The 24,898-nt window shown below is 48.1% G+C and overlaps 1 protein-coding gene across 3 annotated transcripts; it reads left to right on the forward strand.

Moving 5' to 3' along the window:
* Positions 1–23,672, forward strand: LOC142575690 (uncharacterized). 3 transcript variants are annotated; one of them, XM_075685242.1, is made up of 5 exons: positions 26–122; positions 2,471–2,796; positions 6,452–6,519; positions 11,036–11,140; positions 23,466–23,672. In XM_075685242.1, exons 2-5 carry the CDS (start codon positions 2,722–2,724, stop codon positions 23,608–23,610), a joined length of 393 nt encoding a protein of 130 aa, XP_075541357.1. In that variant the 5' UTR covers positions 26–122; positions 2,471–2,721; the 3' UTR covers positions 23,611–23,672. The 3 variants fall into 3 exon arrangements, with proteins under 3 accessions (XP_075541359.1, XP_075541357.1, XP_075541358.1); XM_075685244.1 differs by lacking the exon at positions 2,471–2,796 and having other exon boundaries at positions 1–122; XM_075685243.1 differs by lacking the exon at positions 26–122 and having other exon boundaries at positions 2,498–2,796.
* Positions 23,673–24,898: the final 1,226 nt, after the last annotated feature.

A 24,898-nucleotide genomic window follows, 5' to 3' on the forward strand; every position in this document is an offset into this window, starting at 1 on the left:
GACATACAGGTGGCTTTAGCCAATAACGTGCTCTATAAAACGTTAGATCGACGACATACTGCCGCCCGTTCCGCTCCCAGTCGAGTCCGTGCGCACAGAAGCTCAGCAGGAACACTAGCCTGGTAAGAGTGCCGTGAGCACAACGCTCACGCCAGCAGCGTAATGTCATTACAACATCGAAAAGCAGAACGCCGTTTGCGACGGGGTTCTCTCGTTTCCCCGTTTTTTCTTCCTTGTTTTGAAATTTAGGAAAAGGAAGGGGGAGGTGTTATTTTCAAATAATATATCCGGGTGGAAATCTGGTTTTGTGCTTCTCTGGAGACTCTCTAAACCTCAGCGCGCGAGCGGCGCATGCGCCGTCGATAGTGAGACAGCACGACAACGCTGACGCGAATGACGACGGCAGAAGCGCGCCTCAAGCTGCCCTATAGTTGTAGTCGCAATAATAATGCGTATGCGCTCATTAACTGGCCACGTTAGAGAAACATTTTGTACTTAGCCTGGATTGAGAGACTGAAGTTCTGAAATACATTGCAAATATAGGCCAGTCTCGTTCTAAGCGGTGTCCTAATTTCAATGAAGTGCGGAAAGAGGACAGGCGGGCGGTGTCCGGGTGTCGGCAACTTTGTCAACCTCTGATGGACCTTGGGTGTCATGCCAGTGTGCGAGACGATAAAATGGGCTCGCATATACGCGCAGACGTGCTCTGAAATGCGTAAAGTCTTGCTGACCATTCTAGCGCTCACACTCTCTTTAGCTGAGTGGAACACCGCACATACAAGGCGCACTAGACTGCGTAGACTAAGCTCTTCGCTGCAACTCAGACCTCCGGCCGGACTGCACCGACGCGAAGCGTCTCTTCTGTGTCGGTTTTTGTTGGTAGTTGCCTTCACGAAAGTGTATATATACAGCACTAATTGGAATGGCTGCAGCAGTCCTGCATGTGGTGATGTCTGCGGATGCGTGGAGAACATTCAGCACTTGTCCGACGCATTCAGGAAACTAGATGACCGTGAAGGTTCCTTTGGGCTTCCTGAGAGCGCCTGGGTTGTGTTTAGCGACGTCTGTTCCGGGCTAGTTGGTACATGACCTTTAGAAGTGGTTTTAGGCGCTAGAAATAGGACACAGGCAACAGAACAAGAGGGATTAAAAGCGCCTGTCCGTCTCTTTTATGCTGTTGTCCGTGTCCTATTTTTTGCCCCTAAAACAATTTCTAAAATCCTGGGTTGAGCGAGCGCATTTGGCTCCGTGGTGTTGTCCGTGCACGGCTCTATAACGCCCTCCTCTCTTTCTCCCTGCTTTCTCTTTCCTCAGCGTAGGGTAGCCAACCGGGCTGTTTACTGGCTAACATCCCCGCCTTCCTTTTATATTTCTCTCTGGCTGATCTCATCGGTGCCATAGTTTAGGTGAGGAATTCGTGGATAGGGAGATTGGCGTGCGTTTATTTGGGCCAACAAACAACATATTTGCCCGAAATATAGAAACATAGTTTTCATTGGGTATTCTACTTGTCCATTCCAATTTTCTGCTTTGCTTTAGTGTATCCTTAAGTATCGTACGCGGAGGACGCGCACTCCAGATAGGACCCGTTGTGTATTGGACGATCTTGGGAGGCTGGACTGCTTTTAGTATAGTCGTCAGTTAATGCGAATTTTTCTTCTTAAACATGAAGTTGCATAAATCCTGAAGTTGAGGTGCGAGAATTGCGGCTGCCGTCTTCACCGGAACATTTCATTTCTTCATTTTCTTTCTCGGTTTTCCTTTTCTTTTGCTATTCTTTTCCAGCTGCAGAACCAGTGTTGGTAGGAACATATTACAAGTAACGTCGTTGCCGGTAACGCGTTATTTTGTTTTGCAAGTCATCAACATACTCGTTATCTTTTTAAAGCTTTAACAGTGAACGTACTTGCCTTAGCACTTTCAGTGCTAGTTAAATTTCATTATTTTACCGCCTTTTCCTAAAAAAAGAAGGAAAAAAAGAAAAAAGCCTTAGGCACCTGATTGCACCAAAGTGGCGTAGCAAATATGCAAAATATGCCGGCGATCTCGACGACCGTCCTCTCCTGTCACACGCGTGCCCTTACACACGTGTCCTTGACGGTGCAAGCAGCAGACATAACTAAAAAACAGAAACAAAAAAGAGAAAGTATTCATTAGGCTTTTTCTTGATTTCAACTAAGGGGTCATTAACTCGCGTTTGTTCCCTCACCCAACCTGCTCTTTTCTTATCCCTTAGCGTTACACCCATCATTCTTCTCTCCATAGCTCGTTGTGTCGTCCTCAATTTAAGTAGAACCCTTTTCGTAAGCCTCTAGGTTTCTGCCCCGTACGTGAGTACTGGTAAGACACAGCTGTTATACACTTTTCTTTTGTCCTTGTCAACAAATGTCCTTGCCAATACACATCCGCCCATTCTTTCTTTCTTTCTTCTCTCTCTCTCTCTCTCTCTCTCTCTCTCTCCCTATTGCAGGTGCACAAACGCACGCGCACATTGAGAAGAGAGAGAAAGAAAGGAAGGATAACCAAGAAGGACGATCAACCAGACGTATTCCCGGTCTGATAACCTACACGGAAAAAAGTGGTTAAACGGTGAAAGGAAAGGAAATAAGACAGTAAGGGACCATGCCGCTTAGGTGCCACGTATCGCTTTGTGGGCTTGTGCAATGATACAAGAACCTCTGTGGCCAAACGTGATCTTGAACTCGAGTGATCTAACGAGGTATGCAGCAGCAGGTACTGCAGTCGTTGTATAGCCGGTTCGATGGACTCTTCTCTCCCGCAGCTGTCGCAACGAAGGTATGTCACCCATCCCAAATGGTGATAGACCATTTCATTTCGGTGACACGATGCTAATCGTGCTTCCCAGAAGTGACGGGCATGGTGCACAGTTGGTCACCGACTGAAATGGTGCCTTATTTTTTTTTCTTTATTTTCCAACTTTTTGTTTTTCCATCACTGCTCCCGTTTCCTGCGGGTTGCCTTCATTTCCCTGTACACGTACTTTGGTCACTGGCACTTTTCTTTCCCGGAAGGAGGCAATAGCTCGTTTCCCGCCATTATCGGAAGCCTGCTACACCCTTTTGAACCTGCACGTGCCACGCGCTCTGTTAGCGATGAGGTTTCTAGCACGAAACTGTGCCGCACGGTTGTTAAACTCGAAGCTTGACACGTGCATAATAACAGCAGTAGCGGAGGTTAGCGAGCGAGAGAGGAAGACTCGTCATGTACGTCCAAGGCCGCGTCACTAGCACGATTGACGCCTTTTAAAAGCGTTGCCGCGATCGTGCGCTCCTCACAGTGGCTCGACGCTCGCTCTGCGCCCTACTTCTGTGGCGACCGAAACGTTTCAACAAATACAGGTGAGTCGATTGCAGTACAGGTAGTTTTTCATGTGGCGTCACGGACGCAGCTCTCACTGCGCTAGTGCCCAAACATGGCGGCCGCGATGACGTCAGTGCATTGTACTATCAGGCGCACATTGTTTTGCTTATTGACGGTGACTGTTTTTCACCGGTTTATCACTGTAATCGCTTTGTTCGTTCGCACGAGATGGGCCCATCGTGCTGTCATGCCGTCACGCTTGTTGATTGCACTCCTCCTGGACGTGCTATAGTACCTAAAGATGGCGGCCACGATGACGTCTGTGCAAACTATCTATAGTTTAGTGCGGGACACTCGTCATAATTCCTTCGCGTTCTCCTCGTTTCGTCGCTAGGCACGTCTCTGCGGATGTCGCTAGTAGTTGCGAAGTCAAGCTACGCGCTTATTTTGTATGCTTACATTGTGACGTGGTTTGTATGCGGTTCGGTATGTTTTGGTCGTCGAATGATCAAACTGCTGATTTGCCTTGTTGGTAATTTCGTCACCAACGCGCAAAGGGTGTTGTGGCTAGGGTGGCGTTCAGTGCATGGAATCCACCAAGCTCATGGACTACGACGTCCAGTTGTAGAAAATGGAGGAAAAATGGTTTATTTAGCTTAGTTACACGGCTCCAGTACCGAAGACCACTCCATGCAGGAGCAAGTTAAACGTCTCAGTTCACACCAGGACCCTCTGCCCTCACTCTCGAAAAGTCCCTGCTTTTAATCCCGTCGTCTTCCCTATGCGAGTCGACTCGGGAATCTGAAGACTGTTCAGCCGCAAATCGCCATTGTTGATACCGTTGCGATACCACGCCCGTGCTATCCACGAACCGCAGTAACTCCGCCTCGAAGAAACTGGTTTGGAATTTGTGGAAAGAAATCACCCGGCGACACCTGGATCGTTCGTCGTTGCCTACCCCGTTCTTTGCTCAGTCTGCCAGGTCTTCTCGTGGAACTCTGCAAAAGCCGGTTTACACGCTGTCTTAACGGGTGGGTAAGTGTCGAGGGATGGGTAGTGATTTGACTCATCTAATTAACCGTGCCTATCCATTTTTTTTTCTTGGTTCCCTCCCGTTCATCCTTTTCTCCGGTTTCCAGGTACTGCTGGGGTGAGCGCTTTTGGTCGTTGTCCACGCCGCGCTGACTTCTGGTTAGGAGGTGTGATGGTTTGACAAGTGGCAAACGTGCAATTAACACCCGTGGTGGTGTTGAGACGTAACAAGGAAGTGTGCTGGCGACACCCTCTGCAGGAGTCGCCAGCACTCCCTTTGTTCGTAGAATGCTCGCTCTACTAACAAGAAAAGGTTCCAGCCTTTGAGGCTTATCTCGTCCCCGAACAACAACCCTCGTCGATCTTAAGAATACATTGTTGCGCCAAAAAAGGAAAATAAAGACTTGGGAAGGAAGAGTACGAAAAGACAGATTGAGCGCTGAACTTCAACTGATTTTATTCTTACAGCAGGGCAGGGAGAATGAACAAATGCGCATGCGTACATCAGTGTTGCCTAGAGCGAATCCAGTGACGTTTCTTGCCTAGAGCGAATCCAGTGACGTTTTTAACAGTTGCAACTCATTTTCAAACAGAAAAACAGACGTGTCACTAATACAACTCGTGCCTCTCTTTTTAATGTGATATGCCTCCCAATATCCCAACCAACTCGCCCAGCAACAAGTTCTCCTCGTCGATCTTGTGTGACTTTCTCTAACGCTGCGCGCGCGCGCTACTCTCAGCTTGCGCACGGCGTGCACGTATCAGCGGGACGGGGCGTTCTTGAAGGAAAACAGCCTCAGAATATTGCATTGACACGTCCACATATAGCTTTTTTGAGCCAATCTCACGATATCGGTTCGAGCGCTTATTCACTACCTGAAGGCAACAGACTTGAGTGCCCGACTATAGACATCCTATACCTAACTTAGTGCGTGTGAAAGTGCGGTATAGACTCATGTTTTCTCTCTCTCTCTCTTTCACTCGCCAATCCTCTCCCCACATGTAGAGTAGCAAACTGGACTCAGTCTGGTTAACCTCCCTGCCTTTCCTTCTTCCCTTCTCTATCTCTCTCTCTCACGATCTATAATTGGGGGCGTCAAGTGCACATGTGCCGCCTCGTCTTGCCTCAAGCGCTTGTGACAGCTAATGAGCCCGCCCAAGCTTGTGAGAAGGTATTCAGGAAATTGACACTGCCGCACTTACTCGACGTTAAAAGCACCGCCCAGGCTGTACTGTGTTATTTTCAACTCCATATATATATATATATATATATATATATATATATATATATATATATATATATATATATATATATATATATATATATATAAAAGCTACAGAGCGTGACGTACTGATGGCACAGCGTCACTGCTGTCACATTTCCGGCTGTAGAAAGCAAATTCTTTAGCCGAAAACAAATTTTGTATGTGAACGTCTTCCGCAGGCAAGATTAACACCCGTGGTTCAGCTTCAAATAGTGTTACTGGCCGAAGTCTGTTGTTTCGAAGCGGCTTACAGCGACATAGTTATACTTGAGGGCGTCGTCGAATGTTTGGTAGTTTTCACTTTTATACAAACTGCCTCACATATATCTCGCGTTCTGATTGACGTTGTTGACTGATTGATTTCTTGCTATTTTTGAAATTGCTCTCATTATGTGTCATGTTCTCGTTGACGTGTGCTACAGCGCCCCTCTCTTCAGTAGTGCGTAAGCCCTGAGGGTGCTCTAACTAAGTACGTAAATAAATAAATAAATAAATAAATAAATAAATAAATAAATAAATAAATAAATAAATAAATAAATAAGCAGATTTCAATATAGCCGTCTGCTCAATCTAGCCGTCTACTCAAACGCCTGCTTGTTAAGAAAATGCACTTTGTCGATATATATTCTTGGCAACAATTATGCCGTGGGAAACGTGTAGTTCGACGGTTGAAACTAACGCTTAATTTTTGGGTTACGATTAGCGTTACCCCCAATCCCACCTTTGTTTATTACCCCGCGACAAACGCACATACTTCTGACATTGCGTACTATGTATACCGCAACTGTGTTTTACAATATCTTTGCATGTGTACGCACGCATTGCTGTCGCAGTCAAGCAATGTCGGTCAAAGTGGTTGGCGCCCTTGTTTTCCTCTCCATCTGCTGTCACTCCGTCGCAGGTGAGTAAATCGACGCGCCTGTCAAGGCTTGCGCTTCCTGCTTCACGCACGGTGTTGTTTCCTTTAACCTAGCTGCTTAAGTCACGCAACCTACGCAATGCGAGCACAAGTGACAGCAGCCAGCATCTCCGAAAGCCTGACGCTATGTTGCACGTTCTTTACTACAGCGAAGCTGGTAGCTGCTAGTTGGTCGGGATTTCTCGCGGGGTCTGAAAAAAAATTGCCTTCAGCGATTAAAAAAATTAAAAATGTCTTCAGCGATTGAAGCGAAAAGTGCACACAGGATTTGGTACCACGCGTTGTAAGAGTTGAGGAGGACTTTGAGATGAAAAACTTGGGAGGTTTCTTTACATTATTTACAGTGAGAGTCAATTAACAGTCTTAAAGTCATTACGGGCCGGCAGCAACTCGGACGCTGCGGCCCGCGGCAACAAGCTCGAAAGAGAAGAATCAAGGAATGCTCTAGGAATGCTCTCTGGTGCTCCCGGTCTGCGTCTATTAAGCCCTTCGGTGTCTCGAAGACACGTCACGTTCGGCCAATGGGAGAGCCCGCTCAGGTGACGCCATCTTCGGCCAATCGGCGAGCCCGCTCAAGTGTCGTCATTTTCGGCCAATGGTAGGCGCCCGTGCGATGGTGTCACACCCGGCGGAGAGGGTCGCTGCTCGTGTGTTTGTCCGAGGGCTTACTTCTCCCTGCGCACTTGCCTTGCTGACTTGCAATGCGCCGTCACAATAGGCGGATGGGGGCGACGCTGCCAGCTTTTCACGGCGCATTACAGCCGTCTTGCTTCGGGACCCACTTTACCCGCAACAGTGCCAGGCTCTCGCTTCACTTTCGGGAAGAGTCAAGCAGTGAATAGCTCCACCGGCGGCACACGAAGTGGGGGCCGCCAACTTGTTTGCACGTGCCGCGCCTCAGGAATGTGGTATCCGTGCTTCTGCGCTCCTTAATTAGCTGTGGTGCGATTCGATGTGGTCTAGTCAACTCGAAGTACGCTCAGGAAACGGTCCCGTATCTAACAGCGTACAACATACACCGCAGCATTCGTTTCAGTAAAGAACAAACGCAAAACAAGCATACAAGCAACGTAATTGATAATAAGGCGCTTCTGATAAGAATATGAAGCACGTGGGGCTTCCCGCATAAGTTTCCCGGTGAAAAATGACGCGCAAGCTGCCGCGACGACGGCCGCTTGAGACGTGGGGAGTGACGTCACTAGCCTTTCATACATAAATGAACGAGCCTCGCAACGGATTTCGTTGTTGTTGTTGCAGCACCGCTGTGGTTACGCATAGGCAACGTATAGTTAAGACTCCCGAGGAGTAGCGTGAATACGAGGTACGAAAAAAAAAAAATAAAAGGAACAGCAATATGACCTGCAGCGGCGGCGTGCTGCCAAAATTACCATTACTACCATTACTCTAAAGCAATAAAGCATTGCATACCCCCTCAGCAGTTGTAGGGATGGTTTTCAACAGCTTCGCTGAACATACACTTTCGCAGGGCTGGAATGGTGAGTCAGTTTTTTTCCCGTGACGTTTACGACAGTTCCTTACTACAAAACACCACGTCGATATAGTGCACACAAAATGATTCACATGCGAATTGAAATAACGGTCTTTAGTAACCCAAGGGACTTGATACACTGAATAGCGAGTCAACACAACGCATACGTCCAACATTTCGCGCATGCTCACGATTGATTAACTCTTCTGATCGCGAGCAGTGTGTACCTGGCATTTCATCGCCTAAACTGGCTATGTTTCTGCCTGCAAAAAGAAAGAAAGAAACATTCTGGGGGTTTTACTGGCGGCTGTTTAAATGCATTGACTCCGACTGAAATCATCAGAGCAGTAAGAATGGGCTGGGGTGCGTTTGGCAGGCATTCTCAGATCATGAGCAGCACGTTGCCATTATCCCTTAAAAGAAAAGTGTATAACAGCTGTGTCTTACCAGTACTCACCTACGAGGCAGAAGCCTGGAGGCTTACGAAAAGGGTTCTACTTAAATTGAGGACGCCTCAACGAGCTATGGAAAGAAGAATGATGGGTGTAACGTTAAGGGATAAGAAAAGAGCCGATTGGGTGAGGGAACAAACGCGAGTTAACGACATCTTAGTTGAGATCAAAGATAACCGATGCTCATTAAGGGTTACGGACTGGATTCCAAGAGAAGGGGAGCGTAGCAGGGGGCGGCAGAAAGTTAGGTGGGCGGATGAGATTAAGAAGTTTGCAGGGACAACATGGCCACAATTAGCACATGACCGGGTTAGTTGGAGAAGTATGCGAGAGGCTTTTGTCCTGCAGTGGACGACGACGACTCCGAGGGGTTAACAAAAAGAGGACGGATGCACTTGCTTTACGTGTCAAAAGCACAAACTGATTGCGAGACACGCAGTAGTGGTGGGGGGCTCCGGATTAATGTTCACCACCTGGGGTTCTTTGAGCGTGCACACAATGCACGGTGCTCGAGCTCTCTTGCATTCCGCATGCATCGCTTAATGCCGCCGCCGCCACCGCGGCCCGACCCGTGACCATCGCACCGGGTCCATGCGTGCGGAATAGCTAAACTGTGCTACGAAGCCCCGTGTATACTTCTGTGTCGCTTAGTTTCTCAGAGCCTTGTGAAATGGGCGTAACTCGGGTGGCATCTTACTTCATGGCTAGGCAGATGCCGAAGGCAGGATTGCCGACGGTAGACCTAAATTTAGAATGAAACAAAGATGACAACGATGACATGTAGCGGTGCACCGCGTACATCACAATAATTAAGTGTTGCTGTGCTCGCTAGGCAGTGTCTCCGCTCAGTGCAATCAATGTCTAACAGTTGGCAGAAGCAAGGTCAGAACAGGGTACGAAGATGTGCAGTCAGCGACAGATGAAAAGCGATGTATTCGAATGAAGCGTAATTCATCGATCAATTGTTTGGCTTATTTAAAATGGCATTGAAAACGTTCTATTCGGCAGCGGCAGAGCGTGCACGTTTCTGGGGGAAATGAAAGTTAATATAGTTCCCGATTCGTTGAATTTCTCAAGTGCAATTGAATATTTCCTTAGCGTGCACCTCTGTAGGGTGGACGACATGCGGCGCGTTCGCATTACCCTGCCGCTGCCGCCAAATGGACGCGGCGTACGCGAAATAATAAAGTTTAGTGCTACTCAATAAGGCTTAGGCCAGATGGGTCCACACCTAACGTATAGCTCTAAAATTTGTTCACACGAGCATACACGGATTAGGAGGTGCTCGAAAAAATCTGCAAAGCGTGGATTTCATGCGTCATACCACATAGTTGCAAGCCCTTAGGCAGTACTTCCTGCTTACGGGCGGCGTCTTAAGAACATGAACAAGTGTCGGCCCCAACGCTTTCAATGCCTACTTCAGTATCTATCTATCTATCTATCTATCTATCTATCTATCTATCTATCTATCTATCTATCTATCTATCTATCTATCTATCTATCTATCTATCTATCTATCTATCTATCTATCTATCTGTCTGTCTGTCTGTCTGTCTGTCTGTCTGTCTGTCTGTCTGTCTGTCTGTATGTCTATCTATCTATCTATCTATCTATCTATCTATCTATCTATCTATCTATCTATCTATCTATCTATCTATCTATCTATCTATCTATCTATCTATCTATCTATCTATCTGCACTACATGCGCCTTCTCAGCAAGGATTACGATAACAAATTTTGAATGTCGTGTCGCCCCAGTTCCAGCACAAAAAAGGTTTCTTCTTCGAATCGATACGTTTTGAACCGTTAAACGTGCGTTCGAAAATAAAGCGATATCGACAGAGCTTTAAGCGCCTGCAGACCTCGCGGTTGCTACGCAACAGAATTTTGCAGGAGCAGGGACAGAGCTGAGCTACACATCCACTTCACTGTATTGTGTCTGAAAACGGTAGTTAATTCTACACATTTTCGCAACAGTTTGAGATGTGGTCGACTAAATGGGTGTTCCCATCTGTCACGCAATAAATGTAGTAGCTGTTTCGCTTGCACGACTACAAATGGAAATCATCACAACCAGGACCGGTTTATAACGCAACGATTCCTTTCGCTGCAACATTCGTTTCTCTACGCTATTCCTATCTTATCCCCCATCGCTGACGGCCAGCCGATCGTTGTAATAACGCGTGCTGGCGGAGCGAAGTCCGGACCAGTAACGAAAAGAATTGGAAGAGCATCGTTACATTATATCGGCCAGTTTAAATAGAATTGTTGCATTATATTTATCGCAACGAATTATTGATTCTGTTCAAGTTTGCCGGCACAATGTAACGAATCGCTTCCAAATGTTTTTACTTTTACGCTTTCCAGTGATCCAAGCTGCTCTCAGCCCGAGTAATTATCAACACGATCGGCCGGTCATGAGCGGTGGATGACAAAAAAAAAAAGAAAAAAAAAAAGATGGAATAGAACCGAGCGAAAGGAATCACTGCATTATACAGCGGTCAGAATGGTGATATTGCGGTTTGTGCTTCACACCACGACCGAAACGAATCGCAGGCTCTTTTATCGACGCTTCCGGCGGCTGCCTACCATCGCTGCCATGCCGGTGTCCGTGCGAGCTCGGCTTGGAGTACCCCAGTCGGTGTGGGATCTGTGTGTGCCGTGAGTAAACTGTACTGCACAAGTATATGTACGAGAAATGGCCTGCAGTTGGAATATACGCATGGTCTAGACAACTAGACAAACAACTAGACGAAGGGGAAAAGAAGAGAGGAACACGGACGCTGTCTTTGAAGGTTTAACGCAAACACGTGGTCAATATATGGGGACGATCATTTTTAGGTTTCCCGGAATTTTTAGAAATCGCCCGTTGCAGACAACGTAATGCTAGTACTTGAGCTGCATATTATTGAGAGAGGCGGACATTGATTGCATAGCAAATCGACACGGATGTCAGACCAATCAAAAGATTTCGCTAATTCACTTCTCCTCAATTAATAACTTTGCGGCACATGTTTAGGAATTGTAGCCGGTGAGTTTAAGAGGCGTATATTCATTTGGAATCAATTTACAGAAGGACAAGAGTTCGGAGATGTGCGCCGTGAAAATCTCCATACAGATGCACTGCTGTTCCACTTACTCTTTCATTTAACAAAGCCCTCCTTTATGCATTGAAGTGCAAAAGTAACCGGAACGTCCATGTATTTCGTCCCACGTTTTGAGAAAAAAACATCTCGAAGTTGGTGTCATCCTGAAGGTTCATTTCAAGTGGATATACGTCTTGCAAATTCGCCGCCTACAATTCGTAAATTGCAATATGTGCCGTAAGGTAATTTATTGAGAAATTGATTAGTGAATTTTCGTTAATTATTTGAATATTCGTTTTGATTGCTCGTGCTGGTAATGTCCGCCTCTTCGAATAAACCGGCTCAAGGATTGGATTGGATTGGAGAAACTTTATTTAAGAATTGTGCTTTCTGCCACAGGTAATCTTAAAGAAATTCCGAAAAACGTAGAAAGGATTGCCCCGTATATAACGCTGATTGCACCAAAGTGGGGAAACAAACAAACAAAAGAGCTAGAAACAAGAACATCTTGCGGAACTGCAACACACACACATCACGTGTGATTAAGCCTGATTTAAAAAGTTAACTTCATCCTGCGTAAGAATTTGAAGTTGTGAAAAACCTCAGCCATCTCGCGGGCTGTTAGGATTGGGTGCTCAATCCCATCGCTCGTAACCTGTTGTCAAGATTGAAGTCCGGTATGAATTAGAAGGTAGCTGGCGCATGCCGTCGTCCAACTTATCCACGCTGAGGACGTTGATGAAGGGAAGGACTGCTTCTCATCGAGAACGAGGAATATGGGTTTATTTACAGTATCTACATAAGGGCATTGCAGTTCATCAGTGTAGCATCACTGCGAGAGAAAGTACGTCAGTCTAACATGACTGCTTGAGAAAGCGCACTGAGCATCCGCACAGCACCGGTTTATAAACACTTGGTCCTCCCTCGAACCCAAGGTAATGGAAACGTTCGTCCAGTCATCGTAAACAAGTCGCCTCTCTGCGGGACGGTTTACACACACACACACACACACACACACACACACACACACACACACACACACACACACACACACACACACACACACACACTTCTTTGCGCGAGGTTCACGGTCCGGAACCGACGTCAGACGGACTTTGTAGAACTCGGGGCTTGTGTCAGGAAAGGCGCCTTTTATTCCCCCAGCTGACCCCGCAGCGCGGCCCCGTGGTGTCCATTGTCTCGCATCTCGAGCGGCGCGTGGGAAGGGGTCTCCCTAGACGTTCCCGCGGCAACTCCCCAGCTCATAGCAGATCAGGTCCGCGGTGACGAGTGCAGGCACAAAGCCTGCTTCGTCGAACTCGGCTCCAGCGACGGAGAGTTGAGGACGCGCGTATTGTTCCCAACACACAGTCGACTTAGTGACGCCGAGGCTAGAGGTTTGCGGTTCCACGAAAAGTTTGCTGCTGCTGTCGCAACTGGCTGGCAAAAACTTGCACCACAGCTGGGCCGTTCTTAACAGCGCCCACTGCCCTCTGTGCCTCATAACGATGGCGGTATTGGCGGCGAGGAGTTACGGAGTCGCCATCTATCGGAAGCGCCTCGCTGGCGTAGTATGAGGGATCACGCGGCGCGCTCCTCATAGGTTTTGCTGTCAGCGCTCACTGAAAACACCACGCGCGAGCTCTCCCGGACATTTCTGTAAGTACTTTCGAAACGAGAGAAGTTTTTTACTGTCTAAATAATAATCTTGGGCAAACTGAAAGCACACAATCGTTTACAGACGCTATCTCTTTACCGAATACGTACAGTGAACGCCACTGCGCGCGGTCGCCGCGATGGAGTCTACCGAACCGGCTTCTTAGTAGTTCGTCTTCTTCAAGGTAGTTAAACGCTGAGAGCAAACTGTGTGAAATACGTTCTTATAGTGTTTGTATAACTAAATGGAGCGTAATAGAACGAAGCCTCAATGCAGCGATCGCGCAGATTCTCAGCGACCGACTGCGCGTCTGCATGCTTGTCCGCGCATTGTTTCGCTTTCTCCGCGCGCGCGCGCTTTCGCACCGTGCCATGCGCTTTAGGCTGCAGAATATGAGCATTTGACAGTATACAAACAACCATTGTTGCGTGGGCGCTAACAGAGCTGTTCAAAAATAATTTCATTGTAGAGACTTCGACGCCTACGGGGACTGTGATGTGCCGTCGCGACGATTCAATCTTTTTTTTTCTTCGAAAGTCTTCGAGCTTTCAATATTATTTCTCGAGTTGCGTCGCACTGTATGTTTATCGGTGTTCTCAGCGTGCAGTTTCCCGCTGCTCCTCTTTTTTGTAATCCAGTGGATTAATTCATAACACAAACATGACCATATGCCATGTTATTTTTAAATGTGCTTCTTACCGCTGCCTTTCCACTCCACTGAACCTGCCAGTATCTATAGCATCTACAAGTTCATAGATCAAACCGTCATGACATTAGTCGGGCAGCGGACTCGGGCGAGCGTCTCAGTGCGCGTTTTCAGAACATCGCAGACCGGGCGCAGTAGCAGAAATCTTCCTCGCGTCTGTGCTTGCTGCACAGCCGAGTTCTAGCCGATGACTGTTTGCCGGTATTATGTTTCGCGAGCCAAGCTTCACGCAGCTTCTTGTCCTGCGGCTACGTGTGAATAAAGCTGACACCGGCCTCCATTACGTGCGTCCGGCCCTGCGGCACCGAGCAGTAGCCTACCATGTTGCGCGCCTTCAAAGGCAGCCACTACCTATTGTGGTGCTTTCAAGCGTTGTAAAGGAGACACTCGAAGCGGGAAAATTTCGCCACTAAATGAGGACCGTAGCGTACGAGAGAACTTAAACTCGTTTTCAGCTCGCTTCGGCGCTCCCGAAGCAGCCGACGCGGCCGCTGTGTCCACGTGATCCCTCCTAGTACGTCACGCCGACGGTGGCGCCAGCTTTTCCAGTGGTGGAGCTCGAGGCCAATACTATCGAAAAGCGGTATGCAATCCCAAGTGCGGCAGAGGCTGTAAACAGATGAGAGGCGGAGAGAATGGTGGTATTCTCTGAGGCGTACGTTGACGCCCCGCCCGGTCTGGCCAATATAGACTTTACCATGACAAAGTGGAACTTTGTACACAACGGCAGTACTATACAGGCCGTAAACGTAGGAAATTTGCGATTGGTGGAACAGCCAGCGTTCTGACGCGCAGTCTTGCCCTCAGCTATTCTCTGTATAGATGCACACATGTTGTCAAGTTTGCTTTTTTTGAAGGGAAAAAAAGAAAAATTACCGACGATTACGTTACTTCCTAATGCGAAATTTGAGCGCAGCAAATAAGCTGTTTCACCTTTTCGATAGATTGAGGCAAAGAAATCGAGCAACACATGTATGCGCTATCACAGAATTTTTTTTTTTCACACGTATTCCTTTAACAAAGACTCCACTAGGTAAGCTTCTGCTTCGGCGGCACGCACCTCTGGATTCTGACGGCGACGGCGCTGGGCCTCTGCTCTGGCAGCTCGTTTAGCAGCAGCAGCAGCAGCAGCAGCAGACGGAGGACTTCCATCGGTCGTCTCGCTCATGGCTCAGAAAGAACTGGCAGATAATTTCGCAGTGGCGAACGGCAGCGGCAATTTCGGCTCGGGCGGTGCACATATACAGATCCGCCGCCACCGATCTGGCTCTCTGATTGCCACCGCACAGGGCGAACGGCAGCGGCAATTTCGGCTCGGGCGGTGCACATATACAGATCCGCCGCCACCGATCTGGCTCTCTGATTGCCACCGCACAGGGGTTGCATTGGAGGAGGAGCGAAGAAAGGAATTAAGTTCGAGCCGGCGCTTTGACAACCAGAGACTCGCAGGAAGAGGGGGGAGGGGGGCGGCGTGTACACCCAGCGGCAAACGATGGGGGCAGAAGCGCGCGCAGCAAGCGGACAACACGATAAAGGGAGGAGGGAAGAGATAGCAGCGACTGACTGATGCCGCTGACGCCGATAGTGAGTCAACCCCCCAGCTGCGGAGTTGGTTTCAGGGACAACGCCGCCGATGCCGACACAAACAATATGATACCCTCGCTTCCGCAGCGCTAAGAACCAGGTCTAGCCGTGGGAAAGTGGTCACGTATTCGTCGACGTGCCGGGGCCTACGTGAAATAACCGGCGCGTCGGCAACTGAAGAGCACCCTATCCGGCACACAAGAACAGGGGGGGGGGGGACCCTTTCCTCCTCTTTCTGCATGGCGGCGACGGTGTTCTATGCAGTCACGTTATCTTGACTCTCTAGCGGCGTCAGCGCATCCAGCGGTATCAGTCGGTCGCTGCTAGCGCTGGGGGGATGAAAGGGGGGCGGAGCTGGTTACGAGGCCGACGACAACGCCGACGACGACGCGAAACCCAGGAACGGACGCCAAAGAGCTGCGCTCTAAAAAGAAAAGAGACGTCCACGTCGTGCCCGATGCTGATTTATTGCCGGTTTACGATTGAAACAAACATTAAACACGACCGTGGCGCAGCCGATGAATTCAAATGCGAGTGCCTTCCCTGTTTAGGTCGCTCGCTCCTTCATTAACGTCAAAACTTCACGAATGCGATGCATCTGCAGCTGGTGCATTTTGTCCAGTGCACCTCAGGGTGATTGCACCTGCTTGCTTCCCCTACAATGAGCGAAAATACGACCGCTACGAGCTAGCTGTTCTCCCGGACAGGTCTTAAATCTTCCCGCTTTTTCCTCCCGTTAATGAAGCGCTAGCGGCATCTGTTGGCAAGTTCATCATCTACTGTTTTAAACGGCGGAAAACGCCTTATCCGTGCCTGGCTTCCGAGATTTGTTGTTGCTGGCAATCTCGTAGGTCATCATCCGTGTATTCGTCCGATCACAACGCACACAGAGCGTTTCGTGCGCGAGAAACCGCCTTCGTTTCCCGCCCTCTCGGGTACAAAGTAGGGAAACGTTCCCTGACCAACAGTACTATGAATTTTTGGCACGGCCTCCACGCAAACCAAATTTGTTGCTTGGCTAGTTGGTCCGTGCTAATAAATGAATACCGAAGCGCAGTTCTCAAGACGGGACAAGAGAAGACACCGATGCACGGGAGGTGGTGGTGGTGATGATGATGTTGAAGCAGGCGGGGTTAGCCTGGCATACATAGCCGGCAATTGTTCCGCCTCATCCTCCTTCGAGTTGAGATCAGGGGTGTGTCACCAGGTGTCGATGAGCCCCGTGTCTCGCAGGAAGGCTATCAGCAGTCGTTGCGCTCTCTTCCTGAATGCCGCGGGCCCTCTGGGGAAAACAACGTCTTCAAAGGTCCTGTGCGTAAGACCGCTCTTTTGTAGGTTGTCGACCATCGCTTTTCTTTCTGTGTGAAACTGCGGGCATAGCCAAATGGAATGTTCGATGTCGCCAATGTCACCACAGAAACACTGAGTGGGGAAGCGCGAAGCCCAGTCTTGACTAACCAAGCTGGGGTGTACGCGGAGTCGGTCCTGATGCGGTATAAAAGCGTCGCTTGTTCGCGTGTAAATCCATGAGTCACACAGGATTCGTGTGGATTCTTGTGCATCTCTCTGAAGTGAAGGTGGATTGCACCCTTAGGGTTTTGAAAAGCTTTTGGAGCTTTCACTTTTGGGACACATGTCAGCGCTAGGCGTACAAGGGCTTCAGCTTCTTCGTTTCCATCAATTCCTACGTGTGATGGAATCCACTGAAACCTTATGTTAAATCCTTTGCTCGTTAGGTCGTCAATCAGTGCCAGAGTCTGCCTTGTAAATTTCTCTAGAGGTAGGCCCCAATGTAATCTCTATAATGCTGACTTGGAATCCGTCAGCACCACGACATCTCGTGCAGAAAAGGCCCGTAGTTTCCACAAAGCCGCGGTGAGTGCGGCGCTTTCTACTGTTGTAGAGGAAACTACGCGATCCAGTCGGCCAGACCATGACACATCAAGGGATGATATGCAGAATGACGCTGAACAGCTATCTGTTTGTGCGCACACCGAACCGTCTGTGTACACTTGTAGATGGCTTTTGAAACACAGTGCTCAAGTGGTCCAGCACAATAAACTTTGCTTCGGCAGTTGAAATGGTGCGTTTCGTCGGTAGGTGGGGTACATTGAGGCTGCAGGTAAGGTCCGAAAAAGACCATGGCGGGACAAGGCGACTTCGTTTAAGCCATTCCAATCCTAAAAATCGGAAGGTGTTCAGCGCCGCATGGAATTGTGAGCGGGTTCTTGCTCTTAGCCGCCGGAGAAGCGCCGTGCCTGCGCGTGACTCGCCCAGCCTTAATAGCTGCGTCAGCAAGGCCTGAGATGCCAAGAGGCGGAGTGGAAGAGACTCTGCCTCATTAGCGACTTTCTTGTTTGAAGCCGCCGTTGGAACTCCCATCGCCAAGCGAAATCCCTTCCTGTGCACTGCCTCCAAGCGCTCGAATTGGCTCGATGACGGTGATATTGAGGGAGCTGATAGAGAATGCGGCTTGTTATCAGTGCAGCGTTCAGTTTAAGCATGGATATAGGATTTCCCCAACGTACACCTGCCAATCGACGAAGTGCGTCGACTCTTTGCACTGATGCAGCCACAACACTGTCGACCGCACCACGCCATAGTAGCTTGTTGTCGATGGTGACGCCCAGGAATCGAAAATGAGTTGCACGAAGAATTGAATGCCCTCTGATATGCAGCGTCAGACGTGTTGACTTGCGTCTCACTCCCGGGAAAAGCATGAAGGCAGATTTTTCTGCTGATAAAGATAGGCCAAGCGTCGATAAGTGGCGATCGATAGTGGAGATTGCGGCCTGGGCTATCCGGGCCAAACGTTTGTGTTGGTACCCCGAGATACCAATGCAGATGTCATCTGCGTAGATGGACATTTTAACTGCCGTCCGACCTACTTTCAGGGCATCTGGAAGGCTGGCCTTGGCAACGTTAAAAAGCAAGGGAGATAGACACTTCCTTATGGGACGCCGAGGGAAATTCGTCGCTTGTCACTCATTATACTTCCGAGCTTAACTTGGACACATCGATCACTGAGAAATTCATGGACGAATCGAAGAGCATTTCCCGAGACGCCCATGGCTCGGAGTCCGTTGATGATGCCTGTATGAAGCACACAGTCGTATGCCTTGGCAACGTCCATAAAGTCGGCGAGTGTGGAAAGGCCGTCTACGCGATGGTGCTCGATATGGCTTATTAGATCCAAGACACTGTCCTGGGCACTCAACCGTGGACGAAATCCGGTCATACATGATGGCAGTCTATTTCCTTGCTCAAGATACCATGTTAACCTCGTACATATTAGTCTTTCCATCAACTTTGATACACATGATGTTAGCGATACTGGGCGATATGAGGTGAGGTTTGCAGGATCCTTACCGGACTTGAGCACTGGCACCACCCATGCTGTCTTCCACGCTTCTGGGATCTCTCCTGTGCTCCAGACGTGATTATATATGTCCAGAAGGGCTCGTTTTCGTTCATATGGCAGATTTGTCAGCATCTGATTGCTGATCGAATCGGGACCCACAGCACAGCGTCTTCTTAATTTGCTGAGCGCCAAATCCAACTCACGAAAGGTGAACGACGTATCCATGGTATGGAATGCTTCAGACAACAGAGGGTTCGATACTCCTGCTGATCTGCCAGATATGTAGACGTCTGCAAAATCTTCTGCAAGGGTTTGCAAATCTTTTCCTTGCTTTAAAGCAAGTGCTTCGAATGGCCTGTGTAGGCGAAGCTTTCCGGATAGGCTATTCATTACTCGGATGCACGAGACAACGCGCTACTAGCAACTGCAATTATGCAGTGATTTGTTTAAAGGAGTAGGACAAAACGTGCAAACACACTAAGTAAACTTTGTATTATAAGAAAAAAAAGGCCTGCCACCCCCACGTGCGTTTGACACCTGAACAGAATAACCAAGCGGTGATATGATGATGCCACTCGAAAAAAAAAAATAAAGAAAGAAAGAAAAGAGTGTTGCTGCTCCTACCATTTTTCTTTCGTCCAGCAATTCTCTTCTGAAATTGCCGCACGTTACCTGCTAACCTGGGGTGTACGTTATTCTAGAACACACTATGTTAACCTAACCTCAGAGGGTGCCATATACAGGCCTGTGGCCACCTCAGCCGACCACCTTCGCTACCCCCCAGCGCTGCCAATAACCGTGGATATCTTCCTTTAAGCTTTGGTGTGGACATTACTTGTAATATGGAAGAAGGAAAGTACTAGAACGGAGCATTGCAGAGCACAATTGACGCCAAGAGGGTCGGCCGGACACGTGATCATGTCGCGGTAAGCTTTAGTGTCTTCCACCGCCGCGCTAGGTTCAACGCATGCCCTAACGAAAATACTGTAAGTGTGCACATTGAAATAAACAACCGAAGTTTCATAACTATACTGGGAGAAAGCTTCCACAGAGCGGTTGGAAAATTTCACTAACAAGTATGTGTCAATTAAAACCTAACGGGAATCAAGCACACCGGATCGAGTCAACGCCAAGTATTCGTGACGATGATGATTATGATGATGATGCTGATGACTCATTGGCATCTCCTTTGAAACGGGGTGCTGACAAATAGTCACCCCGCCTGCTTGAGTTAATCAGGTATACTGTAGATGCTTTTCATTCTAGCTTTTTTGTATACATCACTTTAATCAATTTCCTCTTCCAAAAAACTTCTCTATCTACCTTGTACCGCTACCTAAGCCTATAAAGAATCTGGTCGTATCAATCTCGTCCCTGCCTTTTTTCCACCAGTACTGCCAAGGTTTCTTGCTTATCTCGACTGCTGACCGGTTGATGCTTCCGTCCACATTAATTCCAAGCACTTCTGGAAGTTGGGTGTTACCTATGGGTCTCACTGGATGAATCCTCTTGCATTCCATTAGGGTGCGCTGAATGGTCTCTGGTTTTATGCTGCGGCATACACATGCCTCATCTATCTAGTTCCGAATATTTGCTCCGGTATGCTTTTGTCCTTCAGCAACCGGCTCGAGCCTCACATAACATTGCACTGAGCTTTGTGTTATCGTACAGATTTTCCCTACTTATTTCTTTCTTCATATTCTTGTAAATCTCCATGGTCTTTCTTCTTTCCGTTCTCTGCATCCACTTCGCTGTCTCTGCTTCTTTAAGTTTCTTTCTGATTACTTCTGGTTGTCTATTTACATATTCAATTACCCTGTACTTTGTTGCCAACTTTCTTGACCTGTTCCATCCTTTGTCCACGCTTTTCAGCCACAGATACTTGAGCACTTTAGCCGCAGATTTATTTTCGTCCATGTTCCTGAGTCTTTATTCAAAACTGATCTTGCTCTGCGCTTCTCTGACTTCAAAACAGGCCATATCACTCTGCACTGCCTAGAGAGAGAGAGAAAGGCAAAGGAAAGACAGGGAGGTTAACCAGAGACTATCTCCGGTTGGCTACTCTGTACTGGGGGAGGGGCAAGGGGGTGCAATAGGTGAGAAAGAAAGAAACTGCCTAATTTGTAGTTTTACTGTGGGCTCCCAAATCCTACCGGCCTATCCATATTTGGTTAACTTCTAGTCACGACAAGAAAGATATCCGATTTTAAGCATAGAATGGCATTTGCGAACGTTCGAACTGGCCCCAATACTCCTTTCCAGATTCCACGCACCACCTCACATTTATTGTAGACCCAAAGTGTTCTATGTTTCATTACTGCTGCATCCACTTCCCCTTTAGTTTCATATTATCTCGCTGGGTGCTTGTCTAAGAAGTCTCTCCATCGTTTATTTATATGCCGAAGTATTTCTATTGCAACACCAATTAGTTGCTCGTCCCCTAGCGGCCCCGCCGAGAACCAGCCGATCTAGGTTCAGCCGCAGATTTTCACTTTACTGCGTTCACTGAAAAGTTGCCTCACAGTTCTCAAATCGTCGTGATGCCGCTGCACACACGCCACCCCCCCCCACCCCCCCAAAAAAGAATAAGAAAAACTGATGTCGAAAGAAATTTGCTGTGTGTACCATTATGTCGTGTCATCGCGGTGGAAAGGCAACAGTTCATCTGTTTATCGTTTTCCGAAAGTAGCAGATGACACGCAACGGAGAGGGAAGCGACATGGATAAGACATTTGAGCATTGGGAAAAAGCTGACTGACACTGTGGTGGTTTGTTCGAACACTTCACTCGGGACTGTTTCTTTACTCCTGGCGAGTAGACCGCTGCCTTCTTTTTATTTATTTTAAATATGTTGCTGTCGCTTCAAATCGCAGGGTGTGCTTTGTTCAGACAGGAGCTTTAATAAATTATTTATGTACGTTTAAGCTTCATTTGTTTTGGTTAGTTTAGTTTCCTACCACAGCGTTATTAGTGTTAGTAATGTGTTAAGCAGCAGGAATACTCTCGCCAATATACTTTTGTCCGGAAGCGCCGTTAGCAGGAACGCTAACTAATTTGGACCGAGTCAGTGCTGCTGGCGCTAAAAATCTTATCTAAGCTAGAGTACTAACATGCCCAACACGCAGCAGTGCTATAGCTCGGAAGGTCTGAAGTTGAGCGTGACACATAGCATGCCACAAGGGGACATATTGTTTTGATAGCATGCTCTAGTTTAGCGGTGTAAGCAGAAGATGCTGTTTTCTCATTCATCGCGGTAAGTTGTCAGTTTATTTCCTCGCAAAAAATTTAGAAGGAACTATAAACGGTGCTCGTTCCAGATTTGGAGCATGCGACCTGGCTAGTCTGTTTTCCGACATTCTGCACGTAGACAAATTTTCTTGCAACTGGTTCGATTCGATTCCAAGCCATGCGTTTACACTAATGCAAGTGCTAATGCAAGTGACACTGCTCGAAAGAAGACCCTCGCTAAGTTTTAGAAACCTGTTGGAAGAAACGCAACTCGGTCCGGTTGCTTGTTATTTACTTCTCAAGTTTCACCGGGGTTTGAAAATTCGTACGGGCGGCAGATGTCTGCGGTGTCTTGAAGCCTTTACCCCACCTCGAACACTGCGCACTGCGAGTACGAACAACCGCCGTGCATCTACCTTACTACCTTATCGCACGGGCCAGCGAACTATGAAGAGAAAGCTGCACCCCCACTCACAAACGGAACTTTCATTTGCTTTTATACTAGGACACGCTGACGAAGTAACTTACCAGTTTTTAGCCTCGTTCTATCAGTGCACGTTATGCGTATTCATCTTCTGAAAGCACGACAGACGTATGTATTGTAGGACGCTATGTGATATATTGCAAGACGAGTCACAGTGCTGAGTTGCGCATGAAGGTCGAAAACAGTCAAGTACCGTTCCTTTAGCATTGCAACAATGCCGCGAACAACTGCTTGCACCTTTCGAAGCACCGTTACGGACAAGCACTTCACATTTTTAACCTCCGCCTCGCTTGAAATGCTCTGTGTTCTTAAATAAGACTGATGCGATTCGCTAGACAGACCCGACGTTCGCACGCAAAGCGCGACGATTTCCGTGGTTTCGCCGCCGAAATAATTGAGACCGATCAAAATAAGGTAATCGGCAGCAAGGGCCCTTTTGGCTTCGGCGAAACGTCTCGATTTTACGCCACAAACCAAGAACTTGAGCACAACACCTGAGCGAGAGAGCCGCCGTGAACCTGGATGTTGTAACTATGTTTTTTTATTAGTACAATGTTGCCAGCACAAATAACGGATTCTGAAGTTGCCAATAGGTGGCTTTGGCCGAGTCCGCCGAGCAAGGGTCACGTGTTGGGTCTCCTTCCCGAGTTGCTAAGGGGACGGCTTCATGGATACTTGGTTTGCAAAGGTTGGCGGCGTGGCGTAAGGCTCCCTCGTATAGTTTATTATGGCCTTCCTCCGTGTTTCTTCTGATGCGTTTACGCACTCGTTGCTGTGACAGCTATAGAATTGAAATTCTACGGTCGCACAGCTGCCAACTTGCAACTCACGTTTGCACCGTTCTTTGTGTTTACCTCGCCCTGTGTTATATACCTTGCAGCGCCAGCGTGTCCCGTCTGCAACTCGGCCTGCTACTTCCCTCCGACCTCCGGTGCCTCCTGCCCGACCTGCGCCCCGTCTTCCTACTGCTACGGCGCTACTGGAAAGAAGTGACCGCGCTCGCCTGCAATGCGTTGTCGACCTAAGTTGCGTCGGATTAAACTTAGTGCGGAGATCGGCATGTTTGTCACTTCGCACCGTAACACAAGATTTTGTTCTTGCTCTGTTCTTGCTGATATTTTGCAAGAGGAGCGCATTTTGCCGTCCAGATTATTCGGTCTAACACCTGACCCTATTACATGCACAAGTGCCCCGCGCGGACTTCGTGGCGGCGCCGCTAGGTGACACTGCGAGTCCAGAAGGGATGCGTGAGTTGGGAACCCAGCTGCATAACCGCTTCGTGCAACAAATGCTCGGCCGGGAGCGATACCGTATGTCACTGCATTGATTCAATGCTAGTCGCATTAGTGGCATTCGTCGTGAAATCAGTTCTGCCAGAATTCTTTTTTGGCAAATCTAGGCAAGTAATAGGGACAAGTGTTATATTTAGTGATCCGGACAGTAGAAGGCTACCTTGCTACGAAATTTGAGCAGAACAGAGACGTGGTAAGCGCAATATCTGCTTCTTCTTTTGTAATGAAGTGAAGAAAGAAATGCAGGTCTCTGTATAAAACCGCTACACCTCCGGATTCATGGCCGATCCTCCAGACTTGGTTGTGCCAGGTCACTGATGAACAAGAACAACAGCGACAACCTTCTGAGGGCGAAGAATCCTTCCATAAGGTTCGCTCTTTCAAAAGAGAGGGAGTGAGTGAGTGAAAACTTTACTGAGCTCTCGTAATTGTGTTTTTCTGCGGCATTTACTAGAGCTCAGTAAAGTTTTCATTCACTTACTGAAAGACGTTTGAGAGGGAAAAAATTGACACTGAGCCCAACTTATAGTTATGAAACGTGCGAATTATTGTTTATCTAACGGCTTAATTCTACAAAATGCCTAGGGGATATATAAAAAAATCAAAATTACGACGCCTGCCTCTAAATGCATTACATGCTATACAGCTCTATGCAGCCTCTGGCGGCAGTGTGCATGCCAGATAGCGCTCTTGATTCGCATGTGAAAATGAGCTGAGTCTGCTAAGTCCTAACCTTCCGCCAAGTCCTCCGCAGCACCCAGCGTATAACTTGTCAGCATAATTTACAGGTTGAGCGATACTCGTGCTTTCCAGTCCTCACTCCGCGACTTGATGACCAACCTGCACTCACATTTCCACCGACCTAAAGATGTCGAAAAGAACAACTCTAACGCGAGGAGGCTGCTGGAACATATCAATGTCCTCGACATGCTTCGTCTAACCATGTCACAGAGCAAGAAACCTTCTTCCTCGGTGGACCGAGCGCATTCTCGTCGCCGCATGAGTACACGTGAAGCCTTGC

The sequence above is a fragment of the Dermacentor variabilis genome, chromosome 3 (assembly GCF_050947875.1).
Source record: "Dermacentor variabilis isolate Ectoservices chromosome 3, ASM5094787v1, whole genome shotgun sequence".
In the NCBI taxonomy this organism is placed as follows: domain Eukaryota; kingdom Metazoa; phylum Arthropoda; class Arachnida; order Ixodida; family Ixodidae; genus Dermacentor; species Dermacentor variabilis.

Excerpts from the sequence above, each read along its gene's own strand:
- LOC142575690 (XM_075685242.1), top strand. The coding sequence starts at position 2,722 with ATGCAGCAGCAGGTACTGCAGTCGTTGTATAGCCGGTTCGATGGACTC. Across the intron at positions 2,797-6,451 it reads CCGCAGCTGTCGCAACGAAG|TCAAGCAATGTCGGTCAAAG; the intron begins GTATGTCACCCA and ends TTGCTGTCGCAG. Across the intron at positions 6,520-11,035 it reads CTGCTGTCACTCCGTCGCAG|GCTCTTTTATCGACGCTTCC; the intron begins GTGAGTAAATCG and ends AACGAATCGCAG.